The following is a 24,271-nucleotide window of genomic DNA, read 5'->3' as shown; positions in this document are numbered from 1 at the left end:
CACCCTTCATAAAGACTTACATATTAGACACTTCAGTAATTCTCGTTCTGTGTTGTCACACAGATAGATGTCAATGACATCACAGACGCGTTTTGTCCTTTAAAAACAGTTTAATTTTTATTACGATAATGTTGGGCTTCTCTTTGCAAATTTAAAAGACTGTTGTGTTTGTGCGAAAAATAGATCTTAATTTAAATACTATAATTTATCTTTTCAAAAAGATGATATCATTTAATTGTTTTTGATAAGAGATTTTACATATATACCATTTACACACTTATGTGAACATGTCTTTTTACATCTATAATCAGGTACCTGGGTACATATGTCTCATTGTCTTTCCGACATACCAAACAAACATTTTTAGAAATACATAAATTTCTGGGTGCATTTTATGGAGATTTATTTCAATAAATTGTTAATTTATCCAGATATTGTAAATTATGAGACAGGTAGCCATCCTTACAGAGAGATGATGAGATATTCACACCTGTACGTGAGACACAAAACCACAGGTGTCAAAAGGTACGCACACTTTGATCACTTGAGGTGAGACTAAAACCTGTAATTATAATCTAATATGGTCACTTAAGAATGGTTTGACCAAACAACCATATAATTACAGGTGTAGAGTAAACGAGGTATCTGCTTGTACAACTCTACCATTCATATTCTAATTACATACTTTAAATGTTTCTTTTCATAACCTGCTATTTATAGACTTGGTATAACTGTCCCTTTCAGTGTTGGAAATTAATAGTCTCATGGGCTATAAAGGTTACGCTCCAGTAACAATTACCTTCGGCATCCTCCCTTTCTTTTTGTTATTATTTCAACAAGAAGTTACACTGACCCTCAATCTTTATCATTTAAGACTGGTGATAAAAAACACACATTTCAAATTCCTAGCGCACATAATAATATACACATGCAGACATAAAGCGTTTGATGCTATTCACTTCAATCGACACCATGCAGGTTTTTACATAAAAGACAATTATCTGCCCTCTTCTACAGCTATCAATGTGAAATATTTCAATAAGATCTTAAGTATAGGGGCCACGTTGATTTCACTTTTATATTTTCACAAAGACCATTGACATAGCCCACATTTTGTACCTAATTTCTAAGTATTGATATTTAGTCTGTCAGAAATTCTAACACAAGTCTGCCACTAGAAATCTCTATACAATATATAGTCAATAAGAACACATGACCTCTGACCTCAGTGAATTAGAAGACACCCCTTGGACATGTAGAATTGAGATTGCGAGATAAAACCCTTAACCAGGTATTAAATGATTGGGCAATCCGTCAATGACCCAGAGGTCACTGTGCACTTACACCAGACACACTACCAAGGTGTAAGAAATTTCAATTAATGACTTAGGGTCCCCAAAAGGAACACAGTGAGAAATAGTCTACACAGTTGACCAGAGGTCAGGATGAACTGTTCAATTGTCCTTGACATGTCAGAGTAATGGCATCTACTCAAGTGATTAAAATTCAGCTGTCATATACAGCTTGATGATAAAATGGTCACAATATTTACATAAACTAATTTAAATAAATATCATTTGTAAATGGTTTATCATACCTGCAATTTTTATTATTTCTTTTTAAATTCTAAATGTATGATTATGATACAAAAACTACCATAAATTATAATGTAAAAACATTTAAAACATTCTGAAAAATTTAAATCGATTTAATTTTTCAATACAAGTAAAAAGACAAATATATTTAAACATAATTAATCTCACATGACTTCTTTATTGTAATGATGAAATGTCAACCATGGTCTACGATATGAAACCCAACCGTCTTCCATTAGGTAGATATCATCTCACTACCAGCTAGATCTTTTGTAATACCACTTATTTATGTATATATATATTAATAGAGTTTGAAAACAAAAGCACCTTTCAGCTCCTGACTCACAATATTCAATATTTAGACATTTGGTTAAATGGTTAGTGATTGAAGCTGATTTGAGGACAAAGTACATTTTCTCTGTGTGATGTGATCTGTGGTCAATACAAATTCTCATATTGAATGAAATGCAATGTCATGATTAGTACACAGAGAGTTCTCTGTTTGGTAGGTCAATTAACTATAGTACCATAGTTACAGGATCATGTAATAGGTTTTAAGATTTAAAAAAATTAAATTCATAACACTCTAAAACTTACACAACCAAATGATAATATCAATATAATTTTGATATAAAAAAATCATCTTCTTTCCCGTCAAAACAAAACAACAACAGAATTTACCAAGTCTGTCCTGATGACTTGTTTGTCACTGTATTTATCTGAACTGAAATTCAGTTAATTTTTCTGTGATGAAAGTTCAAGTTTTCCAGGTTATGTTGTTTAAACTCTTTATCGCTCGTGTTTTTATGAGTCATGTTTTAAACTGTCAGATAACATTGAATAACGCTAACTGGTTACACCTCTAGCTGTACAAATTGTCCAGAGTTTACTGAAAACTGTTTCAAATGACATCATCGTTCTCAGCTGACAGTTGGGCAGAGCAATCAAATCTGAATTTAAAAAATACACTTCCTAGGCTACATTGACTTCATAAACATTAATGTTTACGATGTCATAAACATCAAAGTATGTGATGTTTTATTTATAAGTGACAGCGATTGGTATGGTGAAGAATCAGAAGCTGCAGTGTGTATTGATTTGAGTGGGTTTTGAGTTAGACTAATGGTTAGTGTCTCTTAACAAATGTGTCACAGACCTAATGAGCTGATCAATAGCATGTATATCATGTACAGTTACAATTACCAGAGGGATCCATATCTCCATGACGGCCCTGGTTATCTATCACTTCCTATTACTACTACTGAGATTATTTTTTTGGTAATATATCAGTTAAAAAAAATCTATTGAAAAATTTAATATGAGTAGAGTATAGATAAAAACTATACAAAAATACACAGACAAAATGCTCTAGACCATGTTAGGAAAAACCCAAGTCATTCCTTAAACATTTACATTGTGTACTGCAGTAGATGGTCTAAAGTTCATAATTTGTGTAATAATAAATTATGAATTCCCGTGCTGGTATTCATCTGACTGCTTATGAAGATAGATAATATAACCGGTTTTTACAGAAGTGTACCTGTATTTATATTTGGGTTAATTCTCAGGTACAAACAAAAGGCCACATACATAAAGTACCAAGTGAAATTAATACCCAACCGTACTGATAAACCGTAACACGTAAACGGGTAAAGATAAATCTCCCTATCCAATGTCAACTCTGCTAGACATCCTGTTTTGGTTTAATCCATAAAATTTTACTGTTGATAAGTAAAAGTGAATTATTTCAAAACAAACATTAATTTTACTTCTTAAGTATAAACCTATAGAGATGACGACTTAAATCAGTATAAATACATACACCTTCATGATAAAAAATATGAACAAACCACATCATATGCAACCTGAAGCAGGTTCCTTAACTCTGCTATGTAATGTCAATGACTTGATTCCCCCTAAAAATCAGGAAATAAATTGCATATCTGATCAACTTTGAACTTTGTGATTTTTTGAGGGGATAAATGATAAGGAAATAAACTTAATTATATACCTGTTCCCTGGTAGATTTCTCCATGGCAAGTTTAACCTTCCCATAGGAACCCTCTCCAAGAGTTTTGATCAACTCAAACCGGTGTTTTAGGTTGTGTTTGTGTGCAGTATGCACGGGTAAGGCTGGTCCAAGCCCCATCCCTCCCTCCATTAGACCCGACAGAAACTCCTCGTCCATCATTCGTGCAGGCATGGTCAGCCTCACATCTACCCCGGCAGCCACAGGGATAGGTTACACCAGCTCACACCTCTCATCACAGTCCCCACAGCAAGGCATGGACTCGCTGTTTCCGCGCTGGAGTTGTACACAATATGAAAATAAGGTGGTTATTCAATAAAGTACACAAGAACCAATGTTAAAATCCAATATATATCCACGAGAAATGAACCACTTTGTTGTGTGGATGGCAATGTTGGCAGTATGTGCAGCTGTCAGTGTGTAATATCCAAGGTAAAAGTTTGTGTTGATGTTCTCAACCGGTTTAAATACACCATTGAATGCGACAGCATGAGACAACCTCGCGTTAGAACTAAGTGTTCAATAATACACCTCTTTAGGTTTGTTTGTGCATTACGTATTTGGTTATGAGATAAAGAAACTACACTCACCACTAACGTTCGTGGTGGGCGGAGCTTGTCGTTCTCAACTTCTAGCCATTCAACTGTCAGCTGTCTGTCTCGACATTACCATGTCACGGTCGACCGCCGCTCGATCAGCTGTTGGTAGTTACCATTTGACCTCTTTGAACTTTAGAGTTAATATTCTTGAGCGTGTGTTTCGTTTTTCAGCAGTCGTTTCTACTTTATGATAAACGAACTGATGATGCTGAATCATGTGATATAATAAAATACGAAGATGATAAGCTCACATTGTAAATCGGGATGAACTAACGGACTATTTTTATTATTTTTAGTCGTTAACAGGAAGTGAGCAAATACATCTACATCCGGTTTTAAACAAGGAAGTGAGACAAAAAGTTGACAAAAGGCAAGAAAGGGACAAAATGTCGCAGGGAAACCAACGAAGAAATAGACCAAGGGCATCAAATAGCGGTTCTCTACTGCTAGATAACTCTGAAAATGAGCAATTGTTCGGGATATTGGGCAGAGGATGTGTGGTAAGAAATATTTTAAGTGAAACACACAGTCTGTGTACATACATGTAATCAGTAAGGTTATGCATGACAATTGAACAATACTCACAACTGCCTATTTCTTCACAGTAGATATTGGCAATTACAATGAAAAATAAAAAGCCTCTCAATTGCATTGGGGAGACTTGATGTGTACGACACATGTAGAGGCGACCTCATATGTACCCCGCCCCTCTTCCTGAGCTATTCCAGCCAAGTTAAAGGCTCAACAAGACAAGAAACTTTTGACAGACACCATCACAAATTCTCCATTGCAATCAGATGGACACATACCTTGCATCCCTGACCCAGATTTTTTGAAATTATCAACTTATTGTGGCATGTACAAAGTGTAAAATGTAGTCTCTGTCAGTCAGCTGACAGGTCATGCTTTGTTTAGCTCAGTTGATATAGTCTTGGAAACATCATGACCCAAGTTCTGTTGGGCTTTCAGCAGAAATTTGTTTCTCCCAATTAGTATTCAATGAAATCTCATAGGTTGTGGTACTTAGAATATTGAGAAGAAAAACAGATTAACTGTGTAAAGAAAGCACATTAGTGTCACTTTTACATAGTTTAAATACGGTTTCTGCCACTTTGCTAATGGAGCACATCCTTCTTTGGCTGTGATGGTAGAGCTGTGGAGTTATCATGCTGGAGACTAGGGTTTGATTTCCCTGTGCTTTCACACTTTTTCACTATCAGATAATTTTGGATGCAAGATCAGCAGTTAAAACTCAAATAAGTTGACACTGTTTGTGTTTTAGGGTCAAGACACAAAACGTGCTACATAACAGAGTAATATTATACATTAGCTGATATAAAACTGTAATTCAGACTGGAGGTGTATGTTGAGCAGTCATCAATCCATCAATTGACCACACTTGATGTCCTCATTGCAAACTTCCATGAGTCTGACCTGGCATCCTCAGCATATGCAATGTCCTTTTGTTGTTTATAGCGGTGGCATTTCAGGGTCACTGAGAGAACCTGTCAGGTTTCAAGGGAACATGCTGCCTGTACCTGAACTGGACTGGGTTGGCAAGCTGGTAGTTCAGTTGATAGAGAATCCATCTAGAGTTCAGAGGATCCCAGTTCCAAAGATCAGTCTGGCCATGCATTTTCTAATTCAAGTACCTTTCAATGCTGTTCCTGGGCACCTTCATGATTTCACTTACCAAACCCATTAACATCTGCCAAATATAACAAACAAGAGGGGTATGCCATGTGGCCAACCACTTCATTTTTACATACAGAACTTTGGTACATGAACAATCAACTGTATAGTCCCCAATGTAAACTGCCCATATTCATGAATGTCACTTAGCTGGCAAATTCTGATATTGCGATGCTGGCCATTTTGATGTGTTGTTTAAATCAACCTTTGTGCTGGTCTCTTGTTCCTTTCCTCACTCTTCCACCTCCTTCATTTCCCACCCCAACTAAATATATGTTCAGTCACCTGTTTGGGACTGAACGGAAAAAAAAACCAAAAGTATGATACATGGCAATCTTGGTTACCTAGTATTGTTATTGCTACATCAAGCGCACAATGTTACAGTTTACCTATATATCAGTTAAACATTTCATTTCACATTAAAACAAAGATCAAGAATGAAGAAAAACTTGAAAAAAAATTAGAAAAAGAGAAGAATCATCATTGGTGTGTACTTTGTGATGAATTGTTCAGTTTACATAGAGAGCTAAACTCGGTTCATAATTAGCTATTCAAAGCCTCTCTTCTCTTCTAGCCTTGTGAATACACAAGACTTAAGGATATGGAGAGAGACCACAATCAAATATGGCAATATACTTGAAACTTTATTCTGAAATGCATAAAAAGCAATTTTTGAATGGGGTATGAGAAACCATAAGCTGACCTGGTTGTGTATTCTGTCTTCTTTGTCGCATCAACTTGATGACGTGTAAACCTGAACTATATCATGGCTGAAATATATGGATATTTTGGTAAAGCCAGGCGACCATAAGGCGTTGTTTATAACAGAGTCATAACAAACAACTATTAGACATTATACCTACTTCATTAACATATAGCTATAATTTTTGTTTTTCCAAAAATAAACATTACACATTAAATCAATACTGTCCTAACTCCTTTCAGTTTAACTTTTCTCAGATTTTGCTATTTTGCAGATTATGTTAAGACTGTGGAGAACATGCCTAACAATTCCACGCTTAACTTCCATTGAAATCTTAATATTCAGTCACCTTCAATCAGTCTTCACTAATTTTGTAAAAAAAAATTCACCTAACCAGCTTAAGTTTCCTAATTGAACTTAAAAAGGTTTGTGGTGACCTGTCTTATCACCTAGGTTTTCCCGAAGTACTCTAGCTTCATCCCAAAGAATGCCTCCATGAGCATTTCAATCTTGGCCTATAAAAGTGATTGATAAGATCTATAAGTTTGTTTTGCAGTTTATATATTTTTCAAGCATGTCCAACTAAATCGTTCCTTTATTCTAGATGGAGCTTAATTCTAAATGATGTCTTTTTTTCAATGTTTCAGTCTTTAGCAACTGGTGTAGTTCAGTTGTATACTGCTGACCCTCCGGCACGAACACGTTGGACCAAACGTTTCTGTGGGGTGGCATGTTTCATTAAGGATAACCCAAACCGCTCATACTTCATCAGGGTGTATGACATCAAGGTAAGAACTGGTGTCTAGATACATGTAAAGTAGAATCAGAAAGAAGAAATTTTTTTCTTTAGACTGTGTGTGTTGTGTATGCATGCAAGTGAAAAAATGACATGGTAGTGAAACTTTGTACATATGTATTAATTTTCCTTACAAAAATTTAGAATTCAAGATTAAGCTTTGTAAAAATCTGGCAATGCTGATAATGTGATCGATAAGCTATAATTTGATTGATGTTTAAAAGATAATTTTTTATAATTGAATAAAACATATAGATAATGGAGCAATATCACAAATTATGGTGGTGAAACACATATAATTGTGGTGAAAAGAACTTTGCTCTATAGCTCAGAAGCTCTCATTGTTAAACAATATGTCTAAGCTGTGACTCAAAGGTCTTTTTTCTATATTGTCCAATTGTTCTGTCAGACCAACTGTTAATGAAAATTACCATAGTGATATAAGTGCTCAGTGGATGGTTAAATGGTGCAGTGGTGACACACTCACCTTTCACGGAAGCATCCCGAGTTGGAATCCCTCCATGGATGTGAAAAGTTAAAAGATCACCTGCCCGATTACTTGGAGTTTCAGCGGGTATCAGATAGATATTGTTTTTTGCAACTTTTGTAAAATAGATAATGGATAAGCATTCCATAACATAAACGATAAGAAAAGGAAACATATAGTCAAACTTCTAGGAATCAAACTTATATGATTCAAATTTCTTGATGTATCAAATTTTTTTCTGGTCCCGGATTTCATTCCAATATATTACTACTAATTTAGCCCTTTATGGATCAAAATTTTATAAATCAATTTTTTTCGATGGATAAGAGTTTTTTCACAGACTGTTAACCATGATAACATAGTTATTGACACTTTATGATTTGAACAAAACATTTACCTGTACTGTACAGGTATTTTCGCCCTGTGGCAAAATTTCACACATTTCAACAAAGAGTGCTTACTGAAAATGGGTTTACAATAGCACATTGTTAATGGGTCTGTATTAATGACTGGACTCTGATTAGAATTTAGTTGCTTACTTACAATCCAGCACATTTAAGAAAAGATAATAGGATATCATGTGATGTTCACTGCTGCCATTGTGGTAATGGCATTTAGTTAGCTCTAATTTATAGAATTGTGAAAACAATTGGAGGAAATCCTATCACTTGTATGATGATTTCACTCATTTCCAAAGTGTCACTTTATCAGTTTTAAGCATAAAAGCATGAGAAACTCTGTGATTTATCTGTCTGTTTATTCTCCTGTTGATGAAAACTAGCCGTTGTCAGAACGTAGACAAACACCCTTGTAATTTTGATAACCTGTGTAATGTTAGTGCAGTCATTTCTGGACAGAATACATTGTTATGTCAATTTGCTTTCTTTGAAAGTCATTAGTGCCTATAACATTTATGTATCAGTCTTAAAATAATTGTTGTTGAATGTGAAGAGCACTTTGATGCTGCATATCGTTTCATTTGAAATTGATCCATAAAATACATAAACTATGACATGTAAGCATGAATGTAAACATCAACATGCATTGTTGATTTCTCATTGATTACTATTTAAAGTTATGTTCCATTTAATTTCACTGAATAAAACAGTTTGGGTATTTACTGTGTTTGTTCTGGTAGAAATTGTGTCATCAGCTATTGTTATGAACATGAGAACGTCACCCAACATGAATGTCTCGATGTATCAATGTTTTTATTGTTAGTCCCTTGACCTACGAAGCATCAAAATTTGACTATATACCTTTGCATGCATCCACAAAAACATTATATATTAATCTTTCTTGTGCAGTATGACCTTTGACTTTATATCATGTCAGACACACTTTTGACCATGGCCTTTCTATGACCTTTGAATTAACATAATGTCATATACACACTTTACCTGTGCTTTTGTCATGACCTTTGATCTTACCATCACATATGCTTGGACGTTTGACCTTGCACAGCATGTTGGAAACTGCCTACCATGATCTTCCTCATATCTGTTGCCCTAACACCATGACAGACACATTTTACAAGGCCTTTCTCAAGTCCCATATCTTTTGACATACTTCAGTCTATGTAATGTTCTGTGACAATTGCCCTAACACACTAAAGCAGACACATTTTATCTTGCCATTTTTCACAATCTTTGACCTAACAAACAACTACAAATATTCTGACCTCACTATTCCTTATATCCATTGACCTAACACAGTATAATAGACACATTTTTTCCAAGGCCATTCAGATCTCCTTCCACCTTTGATCTTACACGTCATCACAAATACATTTTTTATCTTAGCATTTCACATGTCCCTCAATCACACAACAGACACAGTTTACCTTGACCTTATTGATGTCCTGTGACCTTTAACATAAAGGCGTTGACATTTTTTACCTCGACCTTTCTCATGTCCTTTGACATAACACAACATAACAGAAACAATTTTCACCTTGACGTTTCTTGTCTTTGATCTTAGAATTCAACTTATATACAATTTTCATCTTCTCAATCCTTGTGCCCTTATATGACCTTTCTAATGGTCTTTGATATTTGCCAAGTGTTATGTGCTGGTAAAACTGTTTGTGCCACATTTTATGTCCGATTTTCTCCAGTCCACTTTGGCCTGTTGTCCTTGTACATTTTTTGGTGACCAGGTACATGGCAGAAGTAATAGGTCATATGGCCTGTCACTCTGGTTAGAAGATTATTGATCTGGTCGCTGACCGTGTATCACGTTATAGCTATACGGTAAAGTTAGACCAATGGGGCACCTGGTCCTAAAACTGGTACACAAACTTGCTGTTCTTCTGAAACAAAGAAAACTTATCATCTCGACACTGAAAATGATGTCGCACCTCAACAGACCCACATTGAATTTTGACATTTCTGAAATATATAAGGAAACTCTACCATCATAATTAAATATATTCAAATTTGTAGTTATAATCAAAATAGTTTAAAGACAGTTTATCGAGATATATGACATGAATAAGCCTATAACATACCCCTACAGGTGACATCTTCACCTAGAATCTAGCATTTCCATTCATTTTCATAGTCATTGAAAGACATCAATTAAAATTTACCTGTGACAGGGTTCTGTGTTGGTTTATTTTGAGAATGTATAGAACACTAGTATCTTAATTCTACTCCAGTCCAGTTGGAGCAGACTCCATATTGATTTTAAGATATATTTCTGGATACTAAAATTATTCTTTAATTCATGGCCCTGATTTTTTAAAGCATTTCTTCACACAAATGTTCTGTTCAGATTTAGTTAGCAAGTAATAAAGAAGAAAATGTCATCACATCTTTAAACATCTGTGATATGATTTTGATTTGGATGCCAGTAAGCTCAATTTACATACAGAATTTTAACGTACCATATAATGCCATTTCTAGTTAGGAGGAAAGGCTACTAATTAGAGTGACTAGAGATGATATGAATAGTGTGTCAGGCAATAATGCAAATGATCTGATTCATGGAAATTTTGCGACCACATCACGGTGGAAACCCGGAAGGACACATCACATTGTAAAATGAGTCAGAAAAGATCATGGAGGTTAGGGATAATAAAACAGGTTATCATTGCATCAGTGTAAAACAAAAGAGAAGACACAGAGATAGACAAGGTGGTTTGTGGTGTATCAGTAGTCTCTGACTCATATCCTTGTCCAAATGTAATGACAGGAGGCCGTCAGAAGGCTAGGTTTCAATATTTTGTGGGTTTGATGAAAATCGACACCGTTAATGTGTGTAACAAATACAACGGGGTATGAATAGGTTACATAAAATTGCAGAAAATGACAAATTCTCAACAGAAAAAAGTTTTTGTCACAATAATAATTCAGCTGTCAGCACTTTATGTATATATATATATATATGTAAGTAGGTTTGTATATACAAATTTTCTGGAGAGATGATGTGTTTCTGTTAAACATACAGACGGTTAACAAACAAAGGATCTATCACCACTCAGCTGAGTATCTCATAATACACTGAAACAAAAAAAAAGGTTTACATTGATAAAAAAACAAAATTGCCTGGGGCAATACAATCCAAGGCTAGACAGAACAGGCAATTCTGGTTGGTTGCTGGGAGGTGATGAATGTGTCGTCTGCTACATGATCTTATCGTGGATGTAAAAATGTCAGCTGAGTCTATATCGTGTTGTTTCCTTCTAACCTTTCAGTGACAAGAAGATAATTTTATCATTTGTATCAGTCTTTGTTTTTTCCTTATTGTTTGGAGAACTTTCATTGAATAAAGATAAAAACATTCATGTTTTTTTTTTTTTTTTTGAAAAATATTTTTGTGATAATTATAACAAATTCCAGTTTTCTTTGGTACTTTCACTTTTGTAAATGTTATGTATCTACTCTGTACCCATGGAATTTGTCATGATCAGATATTATCATAAAAAGTGATATGATTGGCTAGTTTTTGATGTCTAGAACCAATCACAATGCTGGGATATATTAATACATGTACTTTCAAAAGCTACATTGAATCATATATAAAAACTTGTGAAGTTTTCTTTATCAATACATACTAGAGTTGTAGCACATTCAGTTAACATTCAACATCAGACAATTACATCACAGAAAGTAAATCACAAATGTGAAAGATCAAAATATTCATAGACGTGACTCTTCAAACTTGCGAGTTAAACTCATTAATGGGAGTCAAAAGCATTTTCAAGAGTCTATTGAATGTCATCCATTGCCACCGAACGTATATCATAAGATGTTATGAAAGCATTTCTCAGAGGTCACATGTACTAGTCTGTTCAAGGTATCTGTAATTGAATCCTTGGATATAGAAGATGAACTTTAACCTCTCTATACCTCTAGATGTAAAATATGTCATGTTACCGGTATTTTCTACACCGTCTTCCATGCCAAATGGAAATACCCTGATATATATTTATGCATATCTATCATAAAAGAACAAAGAATTGTTTTCTTTACAAGTAACACAATGGAATGTTACACAATACCTGTTAGGGATTGTCCCATAACAGTGTGAAGAATGTCAGACTAGTTTTAACCTAATTCGCAGGATGTTATTGGAACTCTTTTGTTACTACATACCAGTGTATTATGACACATATAATTAATGGAACAAGAGGTGCACATATTAACAAAAAAAAATTCTTCTATTAGTCATAAACATACAATCCTGTCTGATGTAATTGTATACTCGTCTCCTAGGTAAACACACTCACTAATTGTTGCATACATTCCAATGTTTGTGTGATTCCCAGGTTAATTTTTAAAAAGATATGTTTGCTATCTGGTCTAGTTACCTATTAGCCCCCTTTAGACTAATTCAGGTTTTAGTGAAGTCAATTAGAATACTTTGAAAGTATTATACAAATTAGTCAACACAAAGGTGTGATATTACAAAGTAAGATCAGCAAGCCTGATGAAGGACGAAGAAGTGTGACTGACATTATTATAGATCTTGGAGTCGAGTAGTAAGGAGAGTCCTAGGGTCCAGTAGTGAGGAGAATCCTAGGGTCCAGTAGTGAGGAGAGTCCCAGGGTCCAGTATTGAGGAGAAACCTAGGGTCCAGTAGTGAGGAGAGTCCCAGGGTCTAGTAGTGAGGAGAGTCCCAGGGTCCAGTAGTGAGGAGAGTCCCAGGGTTCAGTAGTGAGGAGAGTCCCAGGGTCTAGTAGTAAGGAGAGTCCTAGGGTCTAACAGTTGTGAGGGTCCTAGAGACTGGTTGTATGGAGAGTCCTAGGGACCAGTAGTCATGATGGTCCTAGAGACTGGTTGTATGGAGAGTCCTATGGACCTGTAATCAAGAAGGTCCTAGGCACCAGTTGTGTGGAGAGTCTTTGGAACCAGTAGTTGTGAGGGTGCTAGAAACCAGATGTATTGAGAGTCTTAGGGACCAGTAGCCAAGAGAGTCCTAGTGAGTAATAGTAGTCTGGAGATACCTTGGGACAGGTGCGAGAGACCAGTGGTCAGGAGGGTCTTAGGGACCAATTATTTTCTTTGTGAGAAATCTTAACATGTAGCAGACACATGTTGAAATAAAAAAGAAAATCCAGAGGAGTTATCTGCCCTGGTATAAAAGTCGGGTTTCTTTTCTTTTTTTAACAAATTTGAATGCTTGTCATAATTCCTGGTAATGGATGTTTTCTTTTTTTTTATCTTTAAACCAGACTTCTTATTTCAGTCATCCAGATCTATATGATTAACGTGACTATGTCTCACAGGTCGACAGAACTAGCGATGACATGCCTGAGGGAATTTGTGTTGTCAGTCTATTTATAAGATGCATGCAATGATCACTTCACATGGAAAACCGAGCAGATTTTTTGCCATTCAGGAAATAATTTCGATCATGTTTTTAAACCCTTTTAATCCATGTAAAGGGAGGTAATTGTGTAACAAATAGAACAATTGACGATGTCTAAATGTGCTATGTACTTGAAGTGAAGAATATCAATTTTGCCATAACTATCCATCAGTGTTATCACTGTAGGTGTAAAATTTAAATGTTTATTACTGTGTACTGGAAACTCAGGTGTGAATTAATGTGGTTTGTGTGATTAGTTTTGACACATAAGGCTGAATATTTTAACCATCAGTTTAATTAAAGCTTATATTATGGTATGTCAGTGAGGGAGCTATCCATCACAGAGATTAAAGACTGCCCTGATATAGGTAGGACTGTGTAAGGGTCCCATCAACTCAGTGCTAAATAACATGTGTTTTACTGTGAAAAAAATGATCGATAGCAGATGATTCGTTATTATTCTTAGACTGCAGATGTTTGTAGAGATTTAATGTAAAATTTGTGGTGTGTAGGTGTTTTATAGAATTAGTGCCAAATAAAGTATTTCCTGGGACAGGTGCTTCTTCATGATGTGTACTTATCAGTGACAGAGATTAAAGAGAATTTCAATCTAATGCAGATCATAGTTAATACTTGTCATCAATAAATGGTGTGTTTAAAGCCATTTCAGAATTTCTAATTCTGTAATTGTCATTTAAAGATGTTTTATTTCAAATTAAATTCCTTAAAAACAAGAAAGATGATAGATGGTGATGACAAAATAGACACAGGAAAGTCACTTTGTGCAGAGAATGGCGTGAAAATTTGATATAAAATATGATAATGAGGAACAATTTCTGCTTTCATCAGAACTATTGTAGATTGAAATTCATCCAATTTCAAGTAGGAAACAACAGTGGATATTTTGTATGGTTGTTTAGATTTTGTCCCATCAAATAATATAGATTTAGGTAAAGCTAAAAGAGTGGGGACCTTAAAACCTTAAAAGTGAAACTGATTTCAATCAAAGGTATTTTTTTTATAAAATAAAAATTCACAGCAGTTTTAAATACAGTGTATTTTACAGACACAATATATCAAGGATTAATGGTATCATTAGGATTATTTTTAAGAAACAAAAATTCATATATTTATATAACAAAGATAGTATCCATTATCCTCCATGATTAAAGATCACAAAGGAATACTGCGACGTAGTTTTATGTCCCTCACTCCATTCTATTCTTCCCTTGGCTGAACAATCTCATCAATTAAAAACAGACCCCAGAAAAATAACTGGTCAGGAAAATAGTATGAATCGGTGTAATGTGTATAGAATTCTGATTTGATAGCTGAATTCTTATGATAATTAATTTACAGAAATAATTGAAATTAATGTTTGAACTTGACTGTATTTAACAGAAGGGCCAGATGATTTGGGAACAAGAGATCTATAACCAGTTCAGGTACAAGGCTCCGAGGGAATACTTTCATACGTTCGAGGCAGAGGTAAGTGGAGTTATCTCCCTTTGAGGTTGAAGGGGTGGGGATGGAAGATATTTTGTGACACCTAGCTGTACTTTTGTATTTGGGTATTTTTGATTTATATGATTTTATTTTCTTTGTGATGACAGCTTACATAGGAAAGTAGTTGGGTCATATTTTTGTAATGAATTTACATCAGAAACATCTTGATATTTTGTATTTTATTTTTTCCCACTATACAGGATGTACAAGCTGGTCTTAACTTTGCAAGCGAAGATGAAGCATTTAAATTCAAAAGTGCTATTGAACAGAAGCTGATGGAACGCCATCAGAGGAGACTTGGTAAATATTGTGGCTACAGACTTTGTTGATCCTGTCATTTGACAAAACATTCAATTTCTCGCATGATTTTTTGTTTTCTGTCTTATGACATTATCTAAGTTTAGAATATCGTTTACAGTTGCTGTTCTATTGCCTCCTCACACTGACATACAAGTCTAGGTTAATACATGGTTTGAACTCATCCTTTTGTGGTTTTATCAGTAATATCGGAAAAAATAATAATAGAACTGGATCTCCATTACATAATATATTGGGATCAGGTTCTGAATGTTTTTAAAGCTCAAACAGCTGGTCTCTTTGTACAGTGGAACCTTGTTATATGTTTCTCTAACACCCGTTGTGAGGTAGTTAAGGTTGGCAGTGAACAAAGGTGATTTATAACGGAATTATCAATAAAATGAAATACGAACCTCCACCCACTGTAAATAAGATCGTAAATAATTAAATATTATTGGTTTATTACTTCGGCTATTTATGCTCAGGACATTTTGTCTTTTTTTTTCACTTTCTCGCAGTTTACTCTTCCCTGACCCCTTGACCCCTTCAGCACCTAAACACGGATATCACCAGATTGCTGTCCAGAATAAACTTGATTTATATAACAGTTTATTGTAGTGTTAACACCTGCCAGCTGATACGTGTACCTGCCACGTAGTTAGTGTTTTTTGTTCACTTATATTATGTAATGAATTTCTGCTGATTCAGACTGGCATGGTTCATACTGTTGATTATTTATCTGTCAGGAAAGCTTGCATTTTAAGTAGGTTTCTTAATTAGTTTAAAAGGGTGTGAAAAAAACTACTGATCAAGAGACATAAATTGTTAATTTAATTAAACTATAATTTTCACTAAATTGGAATATCACGTTAGTGACTTATGCATATTAGGATCCAGTATTAGATACACAGGTGCCTTAATGACATGGATGTTCATTTGCCAGTCTGTTAGGTCATTAATCCCTCAACATGTCATTCCACCCATTAATTTCTCGGGATTTATTTCCTTAGAATTCTGAAGTTTTGATACCTCAGAAATATCTAGTATTAGCTAAAATTTGAATGTTTATCAGGGAATTAACAAGGTCATGAGGTCAAAATATAGGTCAATGGCAAGGTCAGTGTTGAGGTCAGAATCAAAATTAATGTCAAGGTCAATGTCAAGTCATCAGTGTCAAGGTCACTGTCAATAAAATTAGAATGGTTGTACACACTTTCAAGTATATTGATAACGTTTCTTTTGTAAAACATGAGCCTGTCTTAAACTAATGTTTTAGTTATTACAATATGTCAGTTATGTTCTTTAATACACATTACAATTTCATGCATTGTTACTTCTCCTATCCATTTCCTACTATCACTATCTATGTTCACTGCACCATCACCTTGATTGGCGAGCTATAGCTCTGTAGTGTGACAAGGGAAGCAACTCTTATACAAGATATTCCTTAGAACTTTGAATGTCACTCAGTATCAAATGCCATGGGTTGATGTAGAGCTTGGGGAATACTACCCATGGTGGAAGAAGGAGAATTTTTGGTCTATTTCGAGAAATGGACAGACCTTATAATCAGAATTTAAACAAGTGATAGGGTAAACATATGTGACATACATGTAGATTACACAATTAAAATAGGACAATGTTAATGTCCTGTAGTACAATTTGTGTAGATTAATCACTGAATGCTTTTCAATTTTCAAAAGATGATAAAATAAACGTGTGTGGAAATTTTGTGTGTTTGTGATTTTGGTGTCATTCATTTTCTTTATCACAGATAAGAAGAAGAACCAGCAGGGAACAGTGCAAAACAATAACAATCAGAATCAGGGCGGAGTTTCCTCCCCTCCTATTATCAATAGTGAGTATCTCGATTTCTGTACTTGTTTTTGTAATTTTTATGCCCCCGCCATTTATGGCCAGGGGCATATAGCGTTGCCCATATCCGTCCATCCCATCCTGTCCTGTCCCGTTGCGTCATGTCCCAAATCAGTATATACCACCTAACAACTTTATTCGGACCTTTCACTACTATTTCACATGGGGGGGGGGCATTCATGTCTTACAGACATTTTCTAGTTTTTACAAAACGCTGTATTTTTGTTGATGTTTAAGTTCAACTGTAAAATCACAATCTGGCCCCTTGACCCCAGAATATCGAATTTATAAAAAAAATATGTTAGATTCTAGAGAAGGGGAGGTAAGACAGTTGCAAAATGCAGCTGGAGGATAGCCAGACAAATATTTTGTATTTATGTCGGGTCATTATTTCTGTGGTAATTCTAGAGTAGCAATTGACTACAATGACTCTCTGTTAAATTGTGGATTTTATTTAAACTATTTAAAATATTTAGATTCTGGCCCTGCATTATCATCTGTGGATATTAACTTGAACAAGACAAGTGGGAAGGACACCATTTCCAAGGCCAGCAAGGGTAAAAACAAGGACAAGGACAAGAAAAAGAAACTGACCAAGGAAGATATAAGTACACCTACAGACTTCAGGCACGTCAGTCATGTTGGTTGGGACCCTACCAAAGGATTTGATGTAAGTTGTGGTCTGGGTTTGAGGTTGGTTGGGACCTTACCAAAGGATTTGATGTAAGTTGTGGTTTGGGTTTGAGGTTGGTTGGGACCCTACAAAAGGATTTGATGTAAGTTGTGGTCTGGGTTTGAGGTTGGTTGGGACATTTCCAAAGGATTTAATGTAAGTTGTGGTCTGGGTTTGATGTTGGTTGGGACCCTACCAAATGATTTGATGTAAGTTGTGGTCTGGGATTGAGGTTGGTTGGGACCCTACCAAAGGATTTGATGTAAGTTGTGGTCTGGGTTTGAGGTTGGCTGGGACCCTGCCAAATGATTTGATGTAAGTTGTGGTCTGGGTTTGAGTTTGGCTGGGACCCTACCAAAGGATTTGATGTAAGTGGTGGTGTGGATGAAAGGATGATGGGAGAAAAGTCTTCAGACTGAGGGCTGATTCCTTTCATAAGATCTGGAACCAAAATGATCACATGTACAATTCAAACACTGATGGAAGATGGTTGGATAGAGTGGGGAGGGTACTGGAGAGGGGAGGGTACTGGAGTGGGGAGGGTACTGGAGAGGGGAGGGTACTGGAGAGGGGAGGGTACTGGAGAGGGGAGGGTACTGGAGAGGGGAGGGTACTGGAGTGGGGAGGGTACTGGAGTGGGGAGGGTACTGGAGAGGGGAGGGTACTGGAGTGGGAAGGGTACTGGAGTGGGGAGGTTACTGGAGTGGGGAGGGTACTGGAGAGGGGAGGGTACTGGAGTGGGGAAGTTACTGGAGAGGGGAGGGTACTGGAGAGGGGAGGGTACTGGAGTGGGGAGGTTACTGGAGAGGGGAGGGTACTGGAGAGGGGAGGGTACTGGAGTGGGGAGGTTACTGGAGAGGGAGGGGAGGGTACTGGATAGGTGCGGGTACTAGAGAGGGGAGGGTAATGGAGAGGGGAGGGTACTGGAGAGGGGAGGGTACTGGAGAGGGGAGGGTACTGGAGAGGGGAGGGTACTGGAGTGGGGAGGGTACTGGAGAGGGGAGGGTACTGGAGAGGGGGGGGTACTGCAGAGGGGAGGGTACTGGAGGTACTGGAGAGGGAAGGGTACTGGAGAGGGGAGAGATGTTTTAAGGGATGGGGGAATGAAGTCATAATAGAACAAGCTTTTAAGATCCTTACCCCAAGATACAGGCCTACTAGACCCCTTCTAGACACTTCTTGGCAATTTTACACTTCCAGTCTAAAAAGTGATAGTGAGTACAGTGTGAAGAATGTTAAGTCACTAGAATGATAGGTAACTGCATTTCAAATATAATCTTTACATTTTAATCCAGTTTTATTAACGGAGATGAATTTCTTGATCCTAACTCTTATTGTTATTCAACAGATGAACAACCTTGACCCAGACATGAAGGGACTGTTTGAGAGTGTAGGTATAGATGAAAATGAGGTAGTGGATAAGGAGACTGTAGATTTCATCTATGACTTCGTGGAGCAGCATGGCGGTATAGATGCAGTCAAGGCTGAGATGGCATCCAGGCCACCACCAAAAGCTCCTTCAGGTATCAACTTTCCTGTCATCATTTTGTATCTTTGAACAACTTCTTTGCAAGATCCAAGGATAAAATATGATTTTATAGTTTGCTCGTATACCCAAACCAATGTCATGAGAAGCTCTTTATCTGATAGATTAAACGCTGAATCTTAATTCCTGGTTGATATATGTCTTACAGGATTATAACACAGATCCATATAGGGTAGAAATTCTCACGTGTTACTCTCCTGCTTTATATTTCAATGCATTGAAAAGTCATTGAACATTCCTAAGTGCTTGTTTCTTCATTTTACAGCAGCACCACCTGCTGTCCCACCCCAGAGGACTTTAAGCAGGGCCCCACCCCCACCTACTCGTCCTGGTCCATCGGGACCCCCTCCTTCTAGAGCCCACCAGGCCCCTCCCCCACCCCCACCTAATAGAGGTCCTAGGAATCTTGGAGCTCCACCTCCACCTCCTCCTCAAGGTGCACCAAATGCAGGCTTTCAACCTCCTCCTCCGCCTATGAAGCCCTCAATGGGACCACCTCCTCCCCCTCCATCAAGTGGAGGATTCCCCCCACCCCCTCCTCCTTCAGCGGGCGGTCCACCTCCACCACCTCCTCCTCCACCACCCCCTACAGCTCCAGCTGCTCCTCCCCCACCTCCAGTCATGGGAGGACCAGGAATTCCTACACCGCCCTCTGGTGGTGGTGATTCAGCTCGCAGTGCTCTATTGGACCAGATACAGAAAGGTAAAAGCCTGAAAAATGTCACCGCTGATGATCGACCAGCAGCACCCTCTGATGCTAGAGGCGACCTTCTCAGTGCTATCCGCTCTGGCAAAAACCTCAAACATGTGAGTATGGAGGTTTACATCTTCAACACATCTTTTAAATCAAAATGAATGTGTGAAGTGGAATGAGGTAGTGATACAATCAGAGTGTTTGAGATTTCATAAAAATCTGATGAGATTATTTCTGAGATTGAATAAGAATTGATGAATTTATCTGTATGTTTAGTAATGATGGAGGATTCACCCTAGATGATGTTAACTTACACAAACATACTGTATTTGTATTCACTTGTGTTGCACTACTAGAGATCGGGAATGTATGGGTAGGTTTAATTATGTATATAATAAATAACATGAAATACGACTGTAATTTGTGAATTTATTTTGACAGGTTGATCAAACCGAGGAGAAGCCAGCACCTCAACAGGAGGCTTCCGGAGGAATTGTTGGTGCACTAGCCCGCGCGCTGGCTAATAGGCAGAGACACATACAAGGCTCAGGTAAGTCTGTCATACATACAGAAATACATACAGGGCTCAGGTAAGTCTGTCATACCTACAGAAACACATACAGGGCCTAGGTAAGTCTGTCATATGGACAGAAACACATACAAAGCTCAGGTACGTCTTTCATACCTACAGAAATACATACAGGGCCAAGGTTTTTGCTGATAGGACCTTACAGTTTCTATTGATATTCCTGAATGATATGAAAATTGTCATTTTCTGTTTGAAAATTTGATCTTGTATAGATTGTTTTTTTGGCCATCTACAAATTTATCAAAATAAAAACAAAACCAAACATAGTAGCAAAGCCTATAATTTATTATACATCTTTTTTTCTAGATGATGAAGACGACGATGATGAAGATGATGTAGATGATGATGATGACTGGGATGATTAGATGACTTTCGTATATATTTGAAAATATGGCTTCCTTCTACTGCCAAAATGCAATAACTGCAACCGTGCACACTGAGTAACCCCTGTGGAAGAATGTCCTTTTGTAATCCATGTTGTGGTTTTTGTGTCAGTTTTTTCTCTATATGTTGATGTAAAATTATTGTGGCTTAGATTAAAACATTCACTGATTATTCTAAAAAAGGAAATCATAGTTAGACGAAAAAGCGTTAGACCTGATGATGACAATTAGAATTTTAATAACTGATGGGGACTAGATATATAGGTTCTGTAATCTGATGGTAATATGATGATGACTAGATATAAGTTCTATTTTCTATTATCCGATGGTGACTATATGAAGTTCTATAACCAGACAGTGATTAGATATAAGTTCTGTAACCTGGTGGTGACTAAATATAAGTTCTATGTTTTTATGGTGACTAGATATAAGTTCTATTATCTGATGGTGACTATATGAAGTTCTATAACCTGACAGTGATTAGATATAAGTTCTGTAACCTGGTGGTGACTAGATATAAGTGCTATTATCTGATGGTGACTAGATATAAGTTCTATTATCTGATGGTGACTAGATATAAGTTCTATTATCTGATGGTGACTAGATATAAGTTCTATTATCTGATGGTGACTAGATATACTGTGGATTCATTTTCTTTCGTGGGGGTCCAATTTTCGTTGTTTTCGTGGATGAGCAAATTTAAAAACACAACGAAATATGAACTACTTACTAAAGTAATTTTGGAATTTGACCAAGTAATCTTTGCCGACACCGGAAACGTCTACCGGTAATGACAGAAGCCCCGTAATTAGTCGGGAGTCGGGTAGCCCAGGAACGTCAGGATTTCGCAGATTCAATTTCCCGGATTTTAACCACTGTGTTAACGACATGATGGATAAGATACATAATGATATGTTCATCACTGTGATTTCTTTATACTATCGTCAGTGAGTTGTGTTTTTACTTCATAATTGTTTCTGCAGATCTTGTTTACACACCTGTTTACACACATGGTCCAATCGATACGCGTGGTGTTTTCATATGACTGCGGTACACCGACTGATCAGCACACAATGTTTATCCACTGAAAACAATTGTTTCTGATAATTACCGATTGATTACACGCCTGGATATATACTGATTTGTGGTTTGATATTAATGCGAGACACAGGACGCCATCTTGGAAAAAAACGTTCTTTTATTCTTGTCATCAGTGTTAATTCCTGTGAACATAGCCTTAATACAAACAGAAAAAATTTCGACTGGAAGCAAAAAGAGAAAATTCTAACGTTTTTATTTTTTTCCCACAGAATAAAAAATCCACGAATTTATGAGTCCACGAAACTGTCTAATTTGTAGAAACAACGAAAATTGAACCCAACGAAAATAAATGAATCCACAGTAAGTTCTATTATCTGATGGTGACTATATGAAGTTCTATAACCTGACAGTGATTAGATATAAGTTCTGTAACCTGGTGGTGAATAGATATAAGTTCTATTATCTGATGGTGACTAGATATAAGTTCTGTAACCTGGTGGTGACTAGATATAAGTTCTATTATCTGATGGTGACTAGATATAAGTTCTATTATCTGATGGTGACTAGATATAAGTTCTGTAACCTGGTGGTGACTAGATATAAGTTCTTATCTGATGGTGACTAGATATAAGTTCTGTAACCTGGTGGTGACTAGATATAAGTTTTATTATCTGATGGTGACTAGATTAAGTTCTATTATCTGATAGTGACAAGATGGAAATTCTATAATTTGAAGATAACCTGGTTGTTACTAGGTATCATTATGACAATATGATTGTAACTTGATACAGAAGAAATGCTGTGTCTTTGAGATATCATTTGATAGTTAACATTCCACAATTCTGTACTTACATATCATGTGATCTCATTGTGGGGTTGTATGCATATAGAAGAACTTAAATGTCAAATTAAATCAGCTTTGATCGTGCTTGTTTAAATCTTTATTTCCTCCGGATATTTATTTATTGCTCAGTTGCCAGATATTAATTTCTTTATGTCTTATGAATTAATAAAATCAGTTCCATATTGTACTTAAACATTATTTCTTGTTTTAAATGATTCTCACAATAACATCAATGAATGTTCATGATCTGAAGAAGGAAATATGTGTTGTAACTGAAATACTTTTCTTAACCATTTAGATCCTGTTAGAGTTTAAGCTTACACTCAAACACCACAGGCTCTTTATTCTTCTTTATTGGAGTTTTAGCTTACACTCAAACATCACAAGCTCTTCAGTCTACTGTTATGGAGTTTAAGCTTGCACTCAAACATCACAAGCTCTTCAGTCTACTGTTATGGAGTTTAAGCTTGCACTCAAACATCACAAGCTCTTCAGTCTACTGTTATGGAGTTTAAGCTTGCACTCAAACACCACAAGCTCTTCAGTCTACTGTTATGGAGTTTAAGCTTACACTCAAATATCACAAGCTCTTTAGTCTACTGTTATGGAGTTTAAGCTTACACTCAAACACCACAGGCTCTTTATTCTTCTTTATTGGAGTTTTAGCTTACACTCAAACATCACAAGCTCTTCAGTCTACTGTTATGGAGTTTAAGCTTGCACTCAAACATCACAAGCTCTTCAGTCTACTGTTATGGAGTTTATGCTTGCACTCAAACACCACAAGCTCTTCAGTCTACTGTTATGGAGTTTAAGCTTACACTCAAACATCACAAGCTCTTCAGTCTACTGTTATGGAGTTTAAGCTTACACTCAAACATCACAAGCTCTTCAGTCTACTGTTATGGAGTTTAAGCTTGCACTCAAAAACCACAAGCTCTTCAGTCTACTGTTATGGAGTTTAAGCTTACACTCAAACATCACAAGCTCTTCAGTCTACTGTTATGGAGTTTAAGCTTACACTCAAACACCACATGCTCTTTATTCTTCTTCATTGAAGTTTTAGCTTACACTCAAACATCACAAGCTCTTCAGTCTACTGTTATGG

General features: G+C 36.4%; 2 protein-coding genes across 2 annotated transcripts in view; one reads left to right on the top strand and one right to left on the bottom strand.

The window, feature by feature from the left end:
* The window catches only part of LOC132543486 (NUAK family SNF1-like kinase 1), a 33,064-nt gene extending 28,768 nt beyond the window's left edge, over positions 1 to 4,296 (bottom strand). Inside the window, exons 1-2 of the mRNA XM_060206994.1 lie at positions 4,215 to 4,296; positions 3,607 to 3,900 (exon numbers count right to left, since the gene is read on the bottom strand). Coding sequence (XP_060062977.1) covers positions 3,607 to 3,798 — 192 coding nt within the window. The 5' untranslated portion in view covers positions 3,799 to 3,900; positions 4,215 to 4,296. The remainder of the gene's footprint in view (positions 1 to 3,606; positions 3,901 to 4,214) is intronic.
* A 290-nt stretch (positions 4,297 to 4,586) lies between these two features.
* Positions 4,587 to 23,350, top strand: LOC132543424 (actin nucleation-promoting factor WASL-like). Its single transcript, XM_060206926.1, has 10 exons — positions 4,587 to 4,723; positions 7,266 to 7,406; positions 15,117 to 15,203; positions 15,422 to 15,521; positions 17,293 to 17,376; positions 17,870 to 18,063; positions 19,415 to 19,589; positions 19,878 to 20,419; positions 20,748 to 20,856; positions 21,202 to 23,350. The coding sequence occupies exons 1-10, from the start codon at positions 4,610 to 4,612 to the stop codon at positions 21,258 to 21,260; spliced, it is 1,605 nt and encodes a 534-aa protein (XP_060062909.1). The 5' UTR covers positions 4,587 to 4,609; the 3' UTR covers positions 21,261 to 23,350.
* The last annotated feature ends 921 nt before the right edge of the window (positions 23,351 to 24,271 follow it).

This window comes from Ylistrum balloti, unplaced genomic scaffold (assembly GCF_031769215.1).
Source record: "Ylistrum balloti isolate Yb309-2 unplaced genomic scaffold, AGI_CSIRO_Ybal_v1 Utg369756, whole genome shotgun sequence".
Classification (NCBI taxonomy): Eukaryota; Metazoa; Mollusca; class Bivalvia; order Pectinida; family Pectinidae; genus Ylistrum; species Ylistrum balloti.
The sequence above is the reverse complement of the archived record's forward strand: the minus strand, read 5'-3'. Positions and strand labels throughout refer to the sequence as shown.